The sequence below is a fragment of the Tasmannia lanceolata genome, unplaced genomic scaffold (assembly GCF_043159265.1).
Source record: "Tasmannia lanceolata isolate RefF3 unplaced genomic scaffold, GAP_Taslan_0.1 ptg000013l, whole genome shotgun sequence".
Taxonomy (NCBI): Eukaryota; Viridiplantae; Streptophyta; class Magnoliopsida; order Canellales; family Winteraceae; genus Tasmannia; species Tasmannia lanceolata.
The window spans coordinates 1,582,327-1,604,653 of NW_027518690.1; the positions used below are offsets into that span (position 1 = coordinate 1,582,327).

Here is a 22,327-nt window from a genome sequence, read left to right on the forward strand (position 1 = left end):
GCTCCCTTTGTCTTTCTTCATTTTTCCATACAGCGTAGGAGCCCCCCCGCCCACCCTCACAGACTGATAGTTTGCATGCCAATTAACGTGTGCAGCAATAGTTTTATAAGCCCAGATCGTTCCCCACCCTCTGTACAATTCACCCCTTTTGTCTGTCTTTTTTCTCAAAATGATAACACTTTATTTTAAGGGTGCAACTTGGGTCGATCTTTTTGGGTCTTTTGGTTTGGTTTTTTGCCATAAATCAGGCCAAGCCGGGTTGGGTTTCATTCCAATTCATTTTTACCAAAAGCTCAACCCCAAAACATTTATGTTTCCTTCTGTTTATCTTTTTTATAAAATGACTTTATTTTTCAAAAGGGAAGAGATATATTCCCCTTTTATTTACATGGGACACCTCCCTCTAGTGTATTTAAGTAAACTATAGAGGCCATCCCAAGTAAAAAAAAGGTGAATATTTTGTTTCCCTTTTCGAAATTACACCCCTGTAACTATTATGGGGCAAAGTTTGATTTTGGGAGTCTTTGATGCACATATATATTGTAACTCAAAATTAACTCACCTATAGACTTTTGAGCCATGTCCCAGTCATGACAATAAATGCTTTAAATCTCCTTGTCATTTTGCTTGCTCCTATTTTTCCTTAGCCATAATTTAGCTTAATTTCTTTTCATTTTATTTCCTCCAACTTGGTTTTTCCCTCTTCCCCACCACAACCACCCCTTATTATGGCTTCTTAGCTGCCGATGAGAACATGTTAAGAGGTAGTTTCCAACTACTAAGGTTGTGTTCTTCAACCAATCTCGGTAGTGATTTTGCTTCTTTTTTCTGCGCCGAGAATAAAGCTTTTTTTTTTTTTTTTTTTGGAAGAGACTAACACTGCCGAATTCTAAAAGCTATTGCGGGGTCTGGGGAGGGCTCGATGTACGCAGCCTTACCCCTTCTTTGCAGAGAGGATGTTTCCGTGAAAATTGACTATTCAAAACTGACTCCAAATCCGAATTCGAAGAGACTAAAACTGCCGAATTCTAAAAGCTAAGCGGAGTAGCTCCAAGTGATTCTGTTCAACCCATTTCGCCCGCTATAAAAGTCAGAGAATGAGAAGCTTTGAAAAACACAACTTAAAAAGCCTAAAACTTTTCCTCAACAAAATGAAATGGGTATTTTTCATTTATTTACATTGGCGGAATTGAGCATCCTTCTTAAGGTGTTCTTAATGTTCTTAATTACGCCAAACACAAACTATATAAATAACATTTACAGATGCACCCAAGTTCCTTCATATTTATACAGTCAATAACATAATTTCATTTACTCTTTGTTTCTTTTTGACGTTAAGGGGCGTAAAAGAAAATTTGTTTTACGCCCATTTTACAAAACATAACATAATCTTAAGGAGCTTAATATATACAAAACATAATCTTAAGGATAATCAACTTCCAACAGGAGCCTCATTTGCTCTCTCCCCAACAGCTTCTCATTGTACCTTCTCTTCTCTTTGCACTTTGTCAAATGCCTTTGGGAAAAGTAGTAGCAGCTTCTTCCTGTTGCATGAAACACAAGATAAATCCAGCGTCAGCTTCTAAGGCATTCACAACAAAATTTCAGTATTTCATGCCATTCTTGGCTGCAAAATTTTCCTGGGAAGTATTCTTAAAAAAAAAGTTGATTTGAAATTAATAACGGCTAAAAAATTAGTATTTAGATATGGTTTCGAGTTCATCATTAACTAAAAAAAACAATCCAAGGGGTCATCAAACATGAAAACCTGTTACCATTTTGGTATGGTAATCACTGAGGGTTTGTGGCACAGATTGATGTCTTGCTTATGTGACTGTTCCTAAGAGTGTATCTGTGCTCATCCTAACAATTTATGAAGTTTTAACTCAAAATTATATCATTTGCATGTGTGATGCATTTTCCTGATTTTACAGGTTTTCCACCGAAATTTCCCATTGAAACCCAAACGTTTTGTTTCCGTGGCGACCGAAACCGAAATTTAAAAGCTTGCTTCCCAGCACAAATCCCAATCTCTAGTTTGCATGAAAACAACAATATACATAGAAAAAGGTTAGAATATCAACCACTACCTCAAATTTCTATTATAAGGACTACATGTATTTAAAATTTAGGTTTCTAATGATGAAAACGGATTTCACGTGAAGGTCATAGCTCCACCAAATTACGGATATGGCTCTTTTAGAAGGATTATAGTTCTATTATTAGATTATTAAAGCAACTCATGAGTAACAAGTTTTTGGTTTCAGATGGCTCTTTTAGAAGGATTATAGTTCTATTATTAGATTATTAAAGCAACTCCTGAGTAACAAGTTTTTGGTTTCAGTGAGTTGACTCCAGAGGCTCAAAAAAAAAAATTCTAAACTAAACAACTGGGTAGAGGTTTACAATAAAGTATCAGCTGCATAAAATATTGGAAGCCTTCCCAGTCCACCACTCCATGATCTAGTTTGAGAACTAATAACTTCCTCTTCCTGAGTGCCTGTTGCTGTTAGAACAAACTGAAACAACATACAAGTCAATTACACTTCCATTTGTAAATGAAAAAATTAAAAGCAGACTACCACTCACTCAGCCAAGAAGCCAAATACAACTCAACTCAACTAAGCCTTTGCCCCAAACTAGTTGGGGTCGGCTAATGAATCCTTTAGAAAAATTTCATGAAGAAGGAGCCAAGAAGCCAAATATGATATTTTTAAAGACATCCATCTAGATGCTAGGGCATCAATACTTAACATGATTTATTAGTATAAAATTTCCAACCAAAGAACAAGCCTAATGTAATAAAATTATATTGAACTTCTTATGATCAAACAATCATGATTATCATTAATACCCTTTCATCAGATATGATTTGAAAAGTATATTTATTATCCAGGATTTTGATTCTGATTTTCTTCTTCAGGAAACATCAATTGAGTTCTAGGGTGGTGAGCCATAATTCTAGCCAGACTAGAAAAAGACTGAAAAAAATGGAAAAGAAAGCAGTAAGGAAATGACCGTTGTGTCCTATCATGGGGCATGCCCTCTTTTATTAACTAAAGTGATAACATATAGAATACGAGAAATTCCCCCAACTTTAATTTACATGATAAAAAACTAAAAGTAAATCGTAGTCGCTATATCATTCAACACCAGCAACATAGAAAAGGGATCGTCCATTATTACTTTAGAAACTTTTTAAGAACTTTTTCAGATTATTGTATTCCTGCATACATGTTTTTTGTGTTCAACAAGTAATAATAATTCTATAGCTTCATTTGTAGAGATTTTAGTGTTAGGTGATGAAATGAGGGGTTTTTATATTTACTTGAACAAAGATCTGGATGAGTTTATCTTGACATGTTCCCTTCTTTTGATGTATTCCTCTTCTTTTAACTCCATGTGCATTTTACTTCTACGGGTTAAAGAAAATTACTTTCCAAGTTCTCATTTAACAATAAGGGGCTGTTCGGATATGTGGATTTTAGAATCCAGAGTTTAGCTTGAAAGCGGTGTAAAATTCTGGATTTTACAATCCATTATCCTGGATTTTAAGTAAGAAATCCAGGTTTTAGAAACCTCTCCCCCATCCTTAGATTTCTAAAACCTGGAAACATGGGACGATCTCCTATCTCTCGCTGGACGGAAAGAAGGACGAGAAATCAGAAAACGACGGATGGTCTCCTTCTCTCATCTCCCATCCAGGATTTTAGGAAATCCAAGATTCTAAAATCTGCGTATCCAAACGGCCCCTACATGTGCTAGATAAAGTAGAATATGCTTTTCCAATATAAGAGATAAATCGAGCAAGATATTTTATGAAGGATGCTTGCATATCAAAATTCGTAAATTGCATAATTGTGGCGGTAATAGCATGCAGCACCTAGGAAATTCATACATTAAACTCTAAGACAAGTTTGCAGAAGAACTCTAGGATATACCAGTGGAAAGAGTATAGCCATAATTCCATAGCTCACAAGTCGTGAGAAAAAGAAAATCGCCAGAACACATGGACTTCCTAAACACAGAAAGAATATAAATGAGTAATTAACTCAGCATCCAAAGGAAAGGTTACAAAAGGAAAATGTTAGAAAAATAATCTGCAATAAGATAGAAGATCCCCAAACCAAAAGATGGGAAGAATAAAGGTAGAGTAGAAGTCACAAATAGCTTTAAACGCTTCAATTAGCATGCCTTTTATGTCGAAATCCAGTATGCAATACAATCCATTTGTGGAATATTATTCTGAAAGAAATATATGCTTGTCCAAAATTTCAAGTGCTTCAAAATGAAGATACACCCACCTAATCAAGGCTATAATATGCCTTGTTCAAATCAAGGAATCAAACTTTGGTCTCGGTGCGAACTTCAGTCTCCACAGAAGTAGTACTTCCTAGAAATTTATGGAAAGTCCACGGAAACCTTGTAAATATCATTGAGGATGTTAAAGGTATCCTATCTTCCATGAGGAGGAGAAGAGAGGTAGAGAAGAAGTGAAGAAGAAATGAGAGAGAGTTGTCACCTCTCCCACACGAAAATGATATATATATATATATATATATATATATATATATATATATATATATATATATATATATATATATATATATATATATATATATGAGGAAAGTGTTGGTGAGCTTAAGCTCACCAAACTTATGGTGAGCTTAAGCGCCCCAATCACATGGGTCCCACATTTTCTGTGGTGATCCAAACCATTCATTTGCAAGGCCCTATCATAGATAGGGTGTGTACCAAAAATCAGCTCCATAGGATCATCCTAACCCCTCAATTTGTGGAGGACAAAAATGGGCAGATTTGAGGACAAATAATGTCTGTCCATTTTGACCTCCACAAATGGGTGGGTTAGGATGATCCTATGGAGCTGATTTTTGGTACACACCCCACTATGTAAGGGCCTTATCAGTAATCTGTTAGACCTAAAATCGGTAACAGGTACAGCAGTGGCGTGAGAGCTGAGCTGGATGACTAGGGGAGCTGAGTCCTGAGGGACCGGAGTGAACGAGGAGTGAGGTGGTCGAGAAAGAGTCCTGCTATGAGGGCTGAGTCCTGCACAAGGCAAGCGAGGTCAGAAGACCAGACCGGGTTTTACTCCGGACAGGCCCTTCGACACTCAAGTCAGTATGAGCAAGAGTGAAGGGGAGAAGTCTAAGAGTTTGGGAGGAGAGGGGTTTTTTGCATTACCCATTGGTCTGAGCTTTGATCCTCTATTTATAGGGAAAATCTGGTGAGGTGTCCTGGACAGGTGTCCAGGACAGGTGGCGGCCTGTGAGAGGCTGCAGCTCACCTACTAAAAATCAGCTCCATTGGATCATCCGAACCCCTCCAAAAGTGGAGGGCAAAAATGGGCAGATTTGTGGCAAACGGTGTCTGTCCATTTTGCCCTCCACTTTTGGATGGGTTAGGATGATCCTATGGAGCTGATTTTTTGTACACACCCTATCTATGTAAGGGCCTTTTAAATGAATGCTTTGGATCATCCTAACAATGTGGGCCCACATGTGTTTGGCCCTCAAGCTCATATAAGCTATATATGAATGCTTTGGATCATCCTAACAAAGTAGGCCCCAATGTGATTGGGCGCTTAAGCTAGTTTGGTGAGCTTAAGCTCACCAACACTTTCCTCTAAATATATATATATATATATATATATATATATATATATGTGTGTGTGTGTGTGTGTGTGTGTGTGTGTGAGAGAGAGAGAGAGAGTGAGAGAGAGAGAGAGAGAGAGGGTTACATATGTAAAATGATAGGAATGCCCATATAAGTATGTAAATACACTTCACACTCCCCCTCAAGCTAGAATGTATATATCATACATTCCCTGCTTGTTACAAACATCCTTAAACTTTGCGGATCCCAGCAGCTTAGTGAACACATCTGCAAGCTGATCTGCTGATCGAGTAAACACCATGCATATTTTACCTTTTTAAATTCTCTGACGAATGAAGTGACAGTCTACTTCAATATGCTTGGTTCGCTCATGGAAGAGGATTTGTAGCGGATATGAATTCCAGCTTTGTTATCACAATATAACTATGCTGGAGATGAAGATGAAGATGAAATACCAATTTCTGATAAGGAGTGTAACCAAATCAATTCTCCACTCATATAAGACATGGCTTGGTATTCTGCTTCTGCACTTGATTTGGCTATAACATCTTGCTTCTTACTCCTCCGAGACACCAAGTTACCTCCAACAAATGTATAGTATCCAATAGTTGACCTCTTGTCTGCTGGAGATCCTGCACAATCCGCGTTAGTAAACCCCTCTATTTTATCATGACCGTATATCTTGAAACACAAGCCTTTCCCTGGTGTACCCTTCAAATACTTAATGATCTGAATCATTGCTGTCCAATGAGAGGTGCGTGGAGAACTCATGAACTGACTGACAACTTATGTTAAAACATCCTTGGGACATGAAATTCCTCAAAAACACTAAATAGTATAGACTTCCTTTGATTAACTCCCCAAACCCTTGGCAAAGGGGAGGTGATAGGAATCAAGCAAGTCAACCTCTTAAAGTCTACAGAAGAATGAGGAAGATGGGGGAGATTAACACTCTCGTACTTCTATATGATTCACAAAAAGTACCAACCTATGAGCTATGTAAGAACAAGCTTTCCTAGCTGGCTTTTCCTTGAGTGGCATACTTGCAATTTTCTCAGTTGCTTTGGGGTATTTCTATAACACCTTATATAAGACATACTTTTATGTAGACACTTAAGTGAGGCGTAAAAATGCATTTTCCTCTCAGATCTGTAGGAGAAACATTTAAGTGGGGGTAAAATTGTAATTTTTTCTCAGATCTGGCAGTCCCCCTCCTCTATAAATAGGGCAGACCTCCTAGTAAAAAAAGGAGATTTTGGAATGAAAGAGAATTTTGAGTTTGCTCTGGTTTAGAGTTAATTTTGTTAGTTCTGTTCTTATGCATTGGACTCGTCAATTGCACTTAATTTACTTCTACATATTGAAGTATCCTTAAGTTACCAAATATACTTTAGAAAGCTGCAAATTTCAATTTCTGTTAACACTTTCTACTGTTCTATTTATTCTGAAATTCAAATATATCCTACTGCTCATATAGTTCTTACTTAATTTGTCCTACCAATAGTTAGTTTTTAAAACAAAATTACACTGATGCAGGACAATACCTAAACGAGGGAAAATCCAACACTCTTAATGGGATAATGGATTCTAGGAAAGTTTAGGGCTAACTCTTAAGAGACTAAAGACACCTACTGGTTAACTAGGGTTGATTCAAGGCAGAATTAATTGGCGGACAGCAGCAATATTGAGGCTTAAATTTGCATTAAATAATGAGAAAGAACACAATTAGCATGAAATAAACCTTAAACAAATTAGTCGACGGTTAAAGGGTCCTTTGGGTAACTAGTTAAGGGCAAAATTAGGCTAAAACGGGGCTTTAAACATGCGACCAAGTAGAATAATTAAAACAGTACCAAAACCTATGAATTAAACTTTACTCTTATGAGAAATCAGCAATAATCCAATGAAAAAACAGTAATAAATTTCTGCAGCAACAAAACAGGGTTAAATCGATCTAATTTAAGCCAAAAGGGTATTTTGGTAATTTGGACAGATTTGGAAATTCTGGGTAAACTGCTGTGAGTTGAAAGATAATAGGTTTAAATGATGAAAGAAATCAGATTTTCAGGTTTAGGGGGCTGCTACGTTGGCCGATTACGCTTTCAATCTCCAAAAGCAAGTTTTGGGGCTTGAAAGGTGTGAAAATTTGATTGGCCTCGAAAGGGGTTGTAAAACTATGAATTTTGATTGCTATGGCTAAGGTTTAATCCCAAAATAAGTCCTTCAAAGTTCAAAGATGAGATCTTAAACGATGTAGGATATATTTGGATTTTAGGTTTTTGTATTTTAGGGTTCAAGAACACACAAAAATTGAAGAACTAATGACTTACTTGTTTATGGCTGATTTGAGAGGAGAATAAAAGTGAGAAGATGAGAGGAGATTGAGAAGAATGGCTCCAAGCCACCAAGAAGAGAGAAGAGAGGAAGTTCCAAGCTTCGATAGCTTCTTTTGCAAAAAAACTTTAATTCCTTATTCAATAGTCAAAAGTCTCTTACAATGCTTACATAACATATATTTATAAGAAAAGAAACCCTAAAAACTAACTTAATACCCAAAAAACTAATCATAGCCGTCCATCTAAAATAACATAAATAAAACCTTGACTAAAACTTACCTAAAATAGTAAATCCCGTAATAGACCCTTACAATATTCTAAAACTGCCTATAAGTTAGCCAAATCAAGTCCAAATCGCGTAATCTTGGGCTCTTTAGATAGGTAATCGAAAAACCTTTCTAAAAATACCAAAATCAGCCCAAAAGAACAAGATTTGATGCCCTAAAAAAAGACTGCAAATAAAATGACGAAAATAGAAATTAAATAATAATTAAAAAACAACTAAAAGAAAAACGTCAACATAGAGTGGACACTATGTGGCATGTGGCACATGTGGCACAACACATGTGGTATATGTAGCATATGTGAATGTCCATCTCTCATGCACAAATCAGTCATTCTCCATCCCACGATTCTTTCTTCGCTTGTAAACTTTAAATCCTCCTCCGTTGATGTCCCCATCACTAACCCATTCTCCAATTTATTATTGAATAGGAACTACTCAAATCTGATCAAATTCCTCCAATAACTGATCTCCATCAACCACTCACCGGATCCAATTAAAACTCTAGTGGGAATTGGATGTTAGATGGAATAAAGCAGAATTTTGTCCTATTCTATCAATCATGTAGTTATAGACTTTTGCATCCTACTTATTTCCTCTCATCTCAACACATTCACATATTCTTGCTTTGCTAATTCTCGCTGATCATTTTCTTCTTCTAAAAACGGACTTTCCTTATTGTAGCATAGACCGAAGATGTAGGGCACAAATCTCTTTTATATTCGCCATCCCTTTGAAAGTATACTCTGCCCATTATGTACTTTTCACCTTTATAAATTTCAGTTTACACATAAATGGCAAGCCTCTGTACTTGTTTTAGAAACCTTCTCCCATCCTTCTACCTCTTTTTTAAAACATGGCGTTGCAGGTCCTTAAGGGAAAGATAATAAAGGGGATTAGGGGTTTTGAAGAATTAGGGTTACTGGAATTAAGATTTCAGTGGACTGTGGGATGTTACGGTTTACGAAATAGGATACGGGGGTGCTTATATTGTCTTTCTCACATTTATGCTCTCGACCCAACTCATAAAACAAGTCAAACTCTAAAAATAGAACTCAAATACCTAAAATAACTTTAAGACAATCATATGCTACGTTTGGACACGTGCGATAGTTTACGTCATTAGGTGTTTAATGTTAAATCATTATGGTGGTTGTTTTGCTTATGTGATGGTTTCTAAGTGTGTATTGTGCTTATTCGAAAATTGGCTGAAGTTTCATCTATAAATTCTATCATTTGCAAACCTTTCCGTGATTTTACAGGATTTCCACCAAAATTTCCAACAAAACCGAAATGTTTCCTTTTCAGTGGCGATAGAAACTTAAACTGAAACCCCGATATTTAAAACCTTGCTTAGAAAGCTAGTTAGGGCCAAAGATGCAATACTATCAAGAGAAGAACTTGAAGGAAAGGCCTATTCCACAGGGGCATCTTCCCTAATTTGAGGTACGCTAGAGGAAATTGGTGGTAGAAGGGACTCCCATGGACGATGCTCCACTACAATCAGCCCAACGACCACGGAGTCAAGCATGCTGCATGGAAAAGATTCAGAGGGCAAAGGAAAACCAATATATGTCGAACCAATATAAAGGTGACGGGCATCGATGGAACCACAATTGAAGTTGGTTAGCTCAAAAGGGATGGACTTCGTGGAGCAGCCATTGAAAATTCCCCCATTGTCGAAAATGGCGCACCTAATAGAGGGTCAGAATCTAACATTCTGTTTTTCTCCTTTAGAAATTTCTTAATACCCTCAATTTCCTCGATATTTACTTGATAGAAAGACTGAGAATGGCCCTTGGAGGATTGATAATTCACTAATACGTCCCTCCTACGATCATTATTACAACTATGGGTTCCAGTCCGAGCTATGTCTCGGTTGACTTTGAAATTTTGCTTCCCCAAACGTTCTACTAATGGCTTTGAACATTTCATCATCTCAAGCGTGAAAAGTCAATACCTCTTACAGAAATCCATAAAACTTGAGAGTCTAGGACTCTAGGGATACGTCAGGATGCCATTTTTCAACCCTTCTATAATGGCCGCTCGACTAAAACAATCGTCCATCTAGCACCTTGTCAACATTGACGGCAGATGGAGGGAGTAAAAGAACTACTACATTTCCCATGCCTACACCTTGATATGATCTTGTAATCTCCATTTCCTTGTACCCCATCCTCCCAAAGTCTCCAATGGGATAGACCAAGCATCTGCGATGACAAGCAGGCAACAATGGGTGAAATAGGCATCTCGGATTCTCGGTCAGCTAAATCCCCAGGATCAGTCGTTGAAAGACCAAAAGAATACCTTAGGCAAACCGAATTAGACTAGAATTGAGGGCCATTAACCATGTATGGAGGAGCTCTCCATACATGGCCAACTATGAAATCACAGACGCACTAAAATTTCACACCCCATTTATTGGATACACTAGAAGAAAATATGCATACAATCTGATGCCTGTAACTAGTAGCAACAGCGCAATAAAATATGATAAACAAAATGGAACTAAACGGCCACAAACAAAAAAGAAAGAGCTTTGCTTAGTTCGCCTTCCTAAGCTGACGAGGAAATATAGTAATTCAAAGGATGGTACTATAATCAACCTAATGACATCTTATCAAAGAAGCAACCAATTCAAATTTGAAAATGATTACCAAACCCTGCAAAAAAGGCCCAGTTTGATTCAAAGAAGTTGAGCCTTTTGTCTAAGCCCAGCTCTGAAAGATTCCATTTGTACCTAAGAAATCGCAATCATGTTAGCCTTAATCCAGTTAAATTCCAAATCTGGCTTCTCACTAATTAATGCAAATTATGTACGTACTCGAAACAGTAATAGGCATACAACCAAGAAAGTAGGAGAAAATTAATTGTCTTGCCAATGTAGGGTATCCACTCTGTAGCAGAAACCTGCATCAAAATCACAAGGGCAGTCAAATGCGTCACCAACACAAATTTAAAGATGAGTCTATCAACAGGAAGTTAAAAAATGCACATGACAATCATGTTTGCACGTCTGCTTAAGGGTGCAACTCGGGTTGGGAACAACCCGAACCCGTAACCCATCAGGTTCAACCCGGAAAAAAAAAATGGGGTCGGTTTGGGTGTCTTTCGGGTTGGATTTTCCTAAACCGGGTTGAGTTCAGTTCGGGTTCGGGTTGAGGGTTTGGGCGACCCGACCCGACCCGAGTGAAGCCCAGCATGTTTTTATCATTTTTTTTTGTTAGTTTTTAGTAAGCTCAAAAACTCTTAGCCGACCCCAACTAGTTTGGGACAAAGGCTTAGTTGAGTTGAGTTGAGTCGAGTAAGCTCAAAAACTCGGGTTGGGTTGGGCTGGGTTGGAACTCAGGTCGGGTCGGGTCGGGTTCAGGTTGGGGAAAAGGGTTCATCGGGTCAGGTCGGGTTGAACCTCATTGGGTTGAAACTCGGGTTGGGTCGGGTCGGGTTCAGGTTGAATAAATGGTTCCCCTTTGGATTGGCTTCGGGTTGGCCTCAACCCGACCCAATACGACCCGAGTTGCACCCCTACGTCTACTGATAAAAATATAAATCCAAGAAATGCATGTCTGCTAATAAAAATATAATTCCAAGAAATAGATGCGCATATCATCCAAAAAGAACATAAGGATCCAAAGAAATACTAGCAAGGCACTGCACCTCTATGTAGAAAACAAACAACAAAAGGATTGAATAGATCTGTTCGCCAATTCCGATTACAATCCTATCAGTAGATAAAAACAACCACATGAAATGGGTCCCTTGAACATATTATGTGCAATACTATGCTACATTGGTGGAAAATACTTGCAAATCAATAAGTAAGGCTTCTGGGATAAAATTGCAACACTAACTAAACTAAAGGAAACTCACCCCCCAAAGCCAAAAGGCTTGTCCATATGGGCTACATTTTGTGTTTTTGACGACTCATCTTGGCTTGATGATTTTACAACAGTAGCTCCATATCTTCCCATAGCAACAAAAGCAAACTTAGCGATGTCATTGTACCTAGATTAAGATGAAAAGTTTAGAGTTTAACAGTTAGATAAGCAAAAAGAAGAAAATTCAGTGTAATTTTTCCAAGTTTCAAATCCTTAAAAGCCAAGACAATTTTTTTTTTAAAAAACATAAAATAACAGCCACATTCATTGAACAATTACTAGGCATCGATAAAAGAAAAATGCTAACCATAAAATTATATATGATGCAGTATAAAATATTCCAACATTTTGCACAACATGAAGCAGAATGGCATCCCAATTCAACACCCACATATAACACCTGTTAGAGTATACATACATACATACATACATACATACATACATACATGCATATATATAGACACACACACACACACACACCATAGCTTAGTTATGAGTTCCGTTTTGTACTTTTGTTTCATCCAGAATGGACAAAATGTCTTGTTCTGTTTTGAAATACGTAACAAAACACCTCATGAAAAATTTTATTCTGGAATCCGGTCTAATTTGTCGCATTTCGTTCCGTTTCGTCTTGTTGAAACAGGACGAAGCATCCTGATTTGTACGGAACTGTGTAGAAAATCTCGCAAAATTTTCATACTTTTGTGGCAGATTTTTTTGTTTTCCATTTTTACTCATCAGTGACAAGATTTTTAACCCTCCTAAACGAATGGGAGGGTTAAAAACACATTAGAACCTCTCAATTATATACTTCTGCAAAACCTATTCCCCTAAAACACTATCTGAAGCTTTAAGTCAAGGATTTTTTGCCGTTTTCACGTAGTGTATCTCCTTCCATCGTATTCTATACCAAGGAGAGGATTCTTTGCACCTATCATATCGATGATTTCAAAAGAGGTACCTTTTAGGAGTTTCCTTATCTTATTTAGGGCTTTTGTTGTATTTTCCATTTTTCATTAAATCTATCACCCAAAATGAGTTCAGGACCTTCTGAAGGAACATCTTCCATTGGTTTTTCTCCCACTATATCAAATTACACGGCTAGGCATATGGTTAGTTAGCGTCGAGTCAATGAAATAAAACTACAGTTTGAGCTCTCGGAATTAAAGCTCCATAAATGTATAATCTCTCATATCCTATGCTCAAACCAGGAACTGGCATTTATCACATTTCATACCACTAACATTATGAAAGGATTGGTGGTGTGTATATAGAGTATGTTCCTAACCAAAAGTCTCGGATGTCCTTCTACATCAATCACATTTCATACCGCTAATATGACTACTACTTTTTTTTTTTGAATGGCTACCTCTAATATGACTTTGATCATCGCATGTCTCCAGAACCTTCTGCACAACATAGTTTGCAAACTGATGTTTCGTCATGGCCTGCAATAGTTCATTTTGATCTGTGGAACCAAGCATCTCATTTACCAAAAGTTGGTGTTCACCCAGTTGAAGGATATTGGCCTTATGGCTGGAGTTTGAACTGTTAGAAACAGTTTCAGTTTTGCTCATCATTATCATATATTCAAGCCTGGTTGAGTACAGATTATCTCCTTTCTGAGGACCCCACACTAGTTTCATTTATCTCTAAGTTTTAAATTGAACGATGGACAATATGCTATAACATCTGAGCCATGAAGAAAATTATGATCTGCAATTGTGAATCTCAATTGGGATAAGAGAATATGAGTCAGGTATCAAAGTCAGATAGGTAGGAATCATGTACCCCTAGCACAAATCACATTGCTTGTACATAATACAATAATGTCCAAATTGTACACTTTAACAGGATCTCATTATTACTAATCTTATAGAAGCACACAAGCATACCAGTGAATCTGCAATTGTGAATCTCAACCATTCACACACATAATCAAAAGGCACATATGCATGCCAGGGTCAATTCACCAGCACTTAGATCTAGTTGATTCTATTATTCTAATGCCATAAAATCGAATAAAGCAAGCAAATGAAATTTTTCCAATGCTAAGAATTAATTTTAACCTGAAAAGAATATGTGCATTAGGATTTATGAAATTGCCAATATCTTCACAAATGTCATCAATGATGAAGCCTTTAGTTTCCAAAACGAGCACCTATGTCACAAATATCTCCTATATTTTCAAAATATAGCGATTTTATCACGATATTTTGATAACGAAAAAAACCCGATATAATACAGATAATTTAAAAAAATATAGCGATATTTTCATTTATCATGATAATATCACGATATTTTATGATATTTTTATTTTTTTCTTAATTTATATATATTTAAAATAAATTAATTTATCAATTTTTCCCGATATAAACCTGAAAAAAATAAAAATAAAATAAAATTGAGCACTGCTAACTAGACAACAAGAATGCTACCGAACAACAATATAAACATTGAAAATTCACCGCAGAAGAAAAATGTAGACTAAAAGGAATAAACATATCCAAATATGGGTGTAAGGGAATATATATCAAAATACCAGATGGTGCTTAGTAGAATGCTGAAAACATACAATGGATAAAACCAAAGTACCTGAAACAATAACATTGATAATGAGTATTTAGTACCAATGTTAGCAAATTTAAGAACTGTGGGGAGAAATTATGTTTCCTAAAAAAGTTGAAAAAGGATATGACACGAAACAAGAAGAAACAGAAAATAAGGTCATTGCTAAAATGGGAATCAACTAAAAATGGCCTAGGGACTGACATCAAGCGTCTTCAAGGAACTACATGTTTAAAATAAAAAATCATGATCATAAATGCATTTTTTTAATTAGAAAAGATTTTATTCGGAAACAAGATCTCAATAAACAAAGTTTCTATAAATATCAAGATACTGCTTCATACATAAACTGAATGAGATGCCGTCCATTAGGAACAATCCTCGGTTGACTTATTTGAAAATAGGGTATATATAACCAAAGTTTCTATAAATATCCATGCTATAGTATTTACCACATCAGTGCCCAAACGACTTATCTGTGGTGACCATCAGACTCTATTTGAAAAGAGTTATGCATTGATTTTTTGAAAAAATTTAGATTAACATGCTTCCCATCCTTCAAGGGAAGATTTCAGGGAGAATTGTAGGTGGAGAGTTCTCTCATGTTTCACAACTATTGTCTGCACTATGACGCACAAAAATAGTATTCATTCTCTTTTGAATCTTTTGAAGTAAGAATTGTGTGGGCTCCATCATTTTTAAATCCCCTTTTTTATAGATCTCAATTTCTATAAGATAAGTCAGATTTTTTGTTCACAATGAAAAAATTATTGGTCCAATCCTCTAATAAGGTCAGATGAGACTTGGTCTTATGTTGTGAATTCAAATAGACATAATCAAACCAAAAAAACAGATCTGGGCTTCTTCGGGAACTTCATAAATATTCCTCTCTCCATAAAAGATCAATTTGTATAGTTTCCCATTTGTCTGCAGACTCTGCACACACTCGTCATAAGGCAGTCCACAAATAAGTCCACATAGAGTGCGGAGATCACGTAAAGGACTCGCCTCTGCGGAAGGAAATGAAGAGTTTGTTTTATAATACCTGTGGAAAAACCAATTACTCCAAAAGCTTAAGCTGTTGGAGATGGCGCTGTTTAATCTTTTATACTTTAAAACTTCCCTTCTTGTGCGCCCCATCCTCCCCCCCCCCCCCCCCCCACACACGCTCGGCACTTCTAGGGTTGGCCTACACGTGGCACATGTGTCCCCTCTTTTGGGTTGGTCATTAAATGTGGATTTTTAATATCAAGGAGTTTTCAACCCATGACCTTTGCTCTGATACCATGTGAAACAACCAATTACTCCAAAAGCTTAAGCTGTAGGTGATGGCGTTATTTAATCTTTTATACTTAATAATATCAAAGTTGACAAAGAGACCTGGTTGTGTATCCATTTTAAATCCTCCTTAGGAACTAACAACGACCTTATATATCCCCAGTACTTTTAACTCACGAAAATAACTTTAAAATACCCACATCCGAGTCGCAAACCTAAATCATAAGTTGCAAAGTTTTCATATTATAGTGGAGATTCCAAGCTTTCCTGAAGTATCAAATTCGTTGGCAGTGTTGTTTCAATTGTCATGAATGAAGCTCATGACTCGATCATTGTATAATGAATGATATTGTAGGCGATGGTGCAGATCTTCAAGTTGATAATTTTAAACCGAATGTAATTCCTTTGAAATGTTATTTAAGTAAATGGTTGCTTTTTGAGGAAAATTTCCCTAACAAAGTGATCTTTCTTGTAACCAATACTTCAATCTCAAAGAACGTATAGGTATGTTCATCAACCAATTCATCCTTTTATTACAAATAATAAAAATTGAAAAATACTGTTTGTAGACAAAATGCAAAAACTTTCTTTTAGCTTGTGTTAATCTCCAGCCAAGGAATAATTCTGTAATCTTCACATAATAAGTTGGAACTTCTAATCTCACTCCCTCATCTGATTCATAAGCCAATGGTGATCGACCAACATGGTCATACTCCCAATCATTGATCCAGGGCTAAAATCAATCTAATAATAATGCTCGATCAACATATCCATGTCTTAGAATACCCCTTTCCGAACCCCGGGTTGTTGTGGGATGGTCAATATTTCCATCAATTGAACCCATCCTCTCCTAATTTAACACAGGATTTGTCTCAGTGATCCTTCCAATTATCATCTCTGAACTAGATGGATCATTTGAATACTAGATGGATCATTCAAAATATTTGATTTATCCTAATTGACAAACCCATGTTGAGAACTTGAAAAACACAAAAAACTTGGATGATTGTAACAATTTTATAAATGATCAGGCAAAGCCAGTGGAACTTCAACAGAAAATTGACAAATCCTAATTGGATCAGAAATTGATCCGACACAAAATTTGAAACTAGAAAAATTATTTCCAACAAATATACTATTCAATTACTATTGAATTCTTCTTTCACTATAAAATCTCCCTAACTAACAGTGTAAAATAACAGTGATAAACTCCAAAAAAATCTAAAGGTAATCCCTTCATGAAGACAAGAAATTCCCAAGATCGACTAAGTAAATAGCATCACACCACCAATATTGAGTTTCAATCTCAAGAAGGTTAACTTTTATTTCTTAATTGCAAAAGGCTATCGAGTATTACATCAAGAAGAACGTTTATACTGCTCAAAACCCTGATCTAAACTTGACAAATCTCCTTGAATATGAAACCTACAAGAACTCCCTAATTAATCCTTAAAACAAAAGAAACAGTAAGATAATTGTTTGGCTTCTCTTTCTCCCTTATGTGTTTTTTGTGCATCAACATCATTGATAATCCATCATCACAATCCCGTGTCCCAATTTGTGGGCCCCTGTAAGTGATAATGTTAACTACTACAATGACGGAAATAGAGCAATGTACTACACCACAAGATCATGGCAAATGGTAAAAGTGCATCACTTTAGTATGGATAGGTTTCCAAAAAGTATTTGGCTCCTCAAAGCCTACTTAGTTGATAGCTAAAACTGGGAATGAAAAAAAAATGGAAACTGCCCTAATGGGCCCCGAACTTCCAACACTTACCCATATGGGGAAAGCTTTCCGTGCATGGATTTTCGTTGACTCTAATCTGTCTTCGTCAATATGAGCACTTAGAATTCAGATATGTAGAAATCGTATGATCCATACCCACTCCTCTACTCTTCAAATTCACGGAAAGAATAAGGATCAAACTCTAGGAGATTTGTCAGGCCAAATCTGAATTTTTAGGACCGTATGAAAGGGAGAGGGGACATCTTAAAAGTCTCCAAATCAATCAGTAGGAAAAGGGCGCACAAGCTTCCCGAAGGTCCACGTCCAATAGGTAAGGCTCCTCTATTTTATTTTGTTAATCCACAAGTCTTGAGAAAAAAAAAACATGTGAGACATGTATAAAGAAGTAGAAAATTTACACTTGTAGAAATTAATAACACGGTAACCAACAAAATCATCTTGTTCCACAAAGATGTATCAACTGCAACAAAAAAATATATAAAAGAAACTCAATAGATCAAGCAACAGATCAAAGAAGAAAATAGTTACTTACATAGAAAAGTTGAATGAGGATAGACCGTACAGAGGAATAAATTTTTAAAGTTTCTTTGATGGCACATAGATCACGTGAACCAATTTTCTGGCAGTGATCAGGCAATATCCGCAATAGAACTGGAATGATGACTGAGTTTAAAATGAATATACTGCAACGATGAAAACATATGAAATTTAAATAAATGAAATCTAAATATGCATGTGAAAAACACTGTAATTCCAACTGCAATGATGAAGACATATGAAATTTAAATAAATGAATTCTAAATATGCACGTGAAAAAAAAGAAGTAATTTCAATACCCAACAAAAATCCACATAAAGAAACATTAGATATCTAATGAATAATGACCTTAAGTGATGCAACCATATCAATAACAACTTCTACAAGAAACGACACATACACCCAATATGTATCTACAAAAAAAAAAAGCAACCAAGATTCAACTGTGTGTGTTGATATTTACACCCTATAAATTGCTCCCCCACACCTGTGCTGTTTGTCCTTTATGTCTATCAATGGCCAGTAATTCTACATACATACCCACACACGAGTGCAGGCAATTGTATTTAGGGCTTATACACACCTTTAGTAGTTCCCTCCAAAACCCATGTCTTCTACCTACTAATGGGAGAGAGAGCTTGTTGGACGGATTGAGTGAATGCAGGAATGGCATAGAGGAATGGGATACTAATTCAAAAAAGTAAGAAACCAAGCATAGGGAGCCTGTTCCTTGTGGTGTCAGCAAGCAAAAGGGGAACGGTTAATCAGTATATTTTCTGGCTAGGTTGGCTGCTGTTAGGTTAGGTAGATTAGGAAAAAGAAAGCAAGCAACTACGAGTGAACTAGGTCTGCTTTTCGTGTTCACCACCGACGACATTTCCTTATTTTGGGACATTGGGAGATCCTGTTGTTGGTTTTCCGCACTGACGCCTAAGAGTTGAGTACCTTTATTGAATGGATGTCCCCGCCCCCTCACTCGTTAAGCCTTCAAGCCAATTGATTCAAATGGCTTTGCGGTTTAGTTGGTGTTCAGTTTGAAGAAGTAAATGTTGATGTATATTTTCTTATGTTTGAAGTCAGTCCTTGCAGATTATCATCTTGTCATAGTGTGATGGATGTATGTCCGAAATGTGACCTGGAAACTCTCTAGGGAATTGCACTCTTTATGCCTATATCATGTTAGAGTTTGAGGGTGACACGATGCTCTGTGAGGAGAATTCCCCTTAGCCCCTCGTTTCATATCACTAGATCTACAACTATGTCACAAATATCAGCGAGAAATTGAATTTCTCGTGAGAAAATCATGATATTTTTATTAAACTATAAAAATATGAATTTCTCACGATTTTATCGGGAATCGCAATAAATTGGGGACTTGGCTTTTAAAAAATATCTTGATTTTCTCATTCACTCTAAAAATCTCCGGAACATCCTAATTCCGGGTTAAAAAGGTGTGATTTAATATTTTCTATCTTTAAAATATTTTATTTTTAACTTTTTCCCAATATAAACCTGAAAAAAATATTAAAAAATTAAAATATCCTGAGATTTACGCTCACCGAGAAATTCCTGAGAATGATATTTGTGACATAGGCCTACAACCCAAACCTAAATTATAGTCATACTAGATTCACAGTCCAAACCTAAACTATAGCCATACTAGATTCATAGTCCAAATCCATCTATCTGTGACATTCCAATGCCTAAACTCACACAAAGTCTAAACATTAGATGGGCAGTAGAAAGGGCATTACAGAACATACAGAAATATTGCTTGAAATGGACAGCATCAAAATGACTTCCGCTCGTATTTAGATCTCCCTATCAGGTTCTGGGATCCAAACAGAAATGGTTTATGAAAATATCCCACCCTTCAATGTGAAGGTCTCACGGACTCTATTCACAAATCGCTTCAAGAGACTCTCAATCTGCTATTCATCTTGGATGAAGCCCCAATTGGATCATGTCCAACTGAAAGCTCTTAAAGGAATAGCCTAGTTAGTGTACAAGGAAAATCCGACGAGTTTGACGAGGAACATCTCTATCTCTGAAAACCCAAGAGAGGAACATCATATCCTTCTTTCTAACCCTATAAAGCAACTATTACTCCAAATCGTATGACCACCTCACCTACTAACCAGAGCCGTCAAGTGGTGGCGCCATTTTTCTCAACAAATCCTAACCCTAATGCCTAGCCCCTACTATCATTTGTTCTACTTGCTAGAGGCTTTGGAATTCTTCTATGTGGTCCAAGGATCAAAATTGGTTGGGTGAATAAGAAGAGGTGACGGTTCATGTTGGTGGTTGGGGAAGAGGTTTAGGTTGGAGGGAGGTTTGTTGCTATTTAACATGTAAATAAAACTTGAACTGGGGTGGCTCAAGTCACTTTTTCATGTGTCATCCATCAGGTGGAAAAAAACATGAAATTTTGGAAAAACAATTCTTCTCCAAACTTTTCCAAAAAAAAAATGCTTGCAATCCAAACATGGCCTAATTACAACAGAATTTTGATAAGATTCAATCATGGTCAGATTGAAACTTTACACACAAATTGAATCCAAAAATGCAATTTTATTTTTACATGAACCTGCTAAGCTTGATTGATTTCTTATCATGGATAAATCAATAAGCACATAGAATTCCTGAAACAATAAAAGAAGAACAACAACAAAAAAAGACATATATCCTAAATTGTGCTCAGATTGCAACTTCACACACAAGTTACATCCAAAAATTGAATTATGCTGCACACACAAAACCAAAAAACGACTCTTGAGAAAGAAAATATAATTTATTTCCCTATTAAAGTTTGGCATGGAGAAATCAATAAGCACATGGAATTAACAAAACAATAAAAGAAGAGAAGAACAAAGAAAGACCCATATCCTAAATTGTGCTCAGATTGCAACTTTGCACACAAATTGCACCGAAAAATGCAATTAAACGGCACACCCAAAACCAAAAAAGACTCTTAAGAAAGAAAATGTAATTTATTTCCATACAAACCTGCTAAGTTTGATTTATTTCATAACATGGAGAAATCAATAAGCACATAGAAGTCTTAAAAAAAAGACCCATATCCTAAATCATTCATGAAATTGGAGGATACAAACAAAAAGTTACCTTCCTAAGAAGATACAGCCGTTCAAGAGAAAACACTGCCCGGTCTTTATCAACAGAGGCCTAGAACTACACATAATGAAAAACCCATAAAAAAGAACACATAAAATTCAAAAGAAAATGAAAGATTTTGAAAAAGGAAAGAGCAGAACCTAGTGAAGAAGTAAACAACTCTGTGAAAAGAGCAAGCCTCTCTGAAACCCACGAGCCATAGAAGCCCCACCTGCTTAACGTATGCCCGCGAACCACCCATTAACGCTCAGAGACTAGAGAGGAAAGAAAACCCATTAATTTTTATACTAACGCGTGGAGTACTAAAATACCTTTTTCCTCAAACGTTACGTTAACTACTTGCTTTTAGAGAGAATTTATATGGTGCACGGCCGTGCAAACACATGCAGCCCAAAATACAATGGGGCCCACATTGTTTGGGTGTTCTAACTTCTAAATAAGGGTGCAGTTCGGGCTCTGGCTCGACCCGAACCCGACGGGTTTAATCTGATTTTGGCATGGGTTGGGTTAGGTTAGATTGGGTTAGGGTCGGGAAAGGCCATCCCGATTTAATTTTGGGTTGGGTTAGCGTTGAAGACGTGTCAACCTGCCCGACCCAATCCCAACCTCTGCTCAGGATCTATCACATCCGAACACCACTACATCAAGATCATCATGGATCATAATCAACAGCCTAGATCTCATTAGAAAAAAATTAATTGCCCTTGCGACAATGCGTTTGTGGGAAGTGCAACGTACGCCACCAATGCCCTACATCCCAACTGTGCACACTCATGCTTCGCACTCGTATTGGTCCTCTTATTTGCAAAAGCCATTTGAATTTAAAACAAGTGGAAAGAGTGGATGGATACTTATTAACCCCTCTTCACTTTTCCCATGCTTATTTGAGTACGGGACTTTTATCTTCCCATACTCACTTTTTCTCCTC

General features: G+C 36.7%; 1 protein-coding gene across 1 annotated transcript; it reads right to left on the bottom strand.

Moving 5' to 3' along the window:
* Positions 1-1,264: 1,264 nt before the first annotated feature.
* Positions 1,265-21,709, bottom strand: LOC143889452 (etoposide-induced protein). The gene is made up of 11 exons (XM_077393661.1): positions 21,540-21,709; positions 21,391-21,456; positions 18,263-18,413; positions 14,677-14,729; positions 12,127-12,261; positions 11,914-11,977; positions 11,081-11,166; positions 10,914-10,996; positions 3,942-4,018; positions 2,407-2,519; positions 1,265-1,544 (listed from the first exon to the last, which is right to left on the bottom strand). Exons 1-11 carry the CDS (start codon positions 21,638-21,640, stop codon positions 1,478-1,480), a joined length of 996 nt encoding a protein of 331 aa, XP_077249776.1. The 5' UTR covers positions 21,641-21,709; the 3' UTR covers positions 1,265-1,477.
* Between the last annotated feature and the right edge of the window lie 618 nt (positions 21,710-22,327).

Coding starts and splice junctions, on each gene's coding strand:
- LOC143889452 (XM_077393661.1), bottom strand. CDS start 21,640: ATGGGTGGTTCGCGGGCATACGTTAAGCAGGTGGGGCTTCTATGGCTC. Junction 14,730..18,262: donor TCCTCATTCAACTTTTCTAT/GTAAGTAACTAT, acceptor TTATTGTTTCAG/GTACTTTGGTTTTATCCATT. Junction 2,520..3,941: donor TGGCTATACTCTTTCCACTG/GTATATCCTAGA, acceptor ATGTTGTTTCAG/TTTGTTCTAACAGCAACAGG.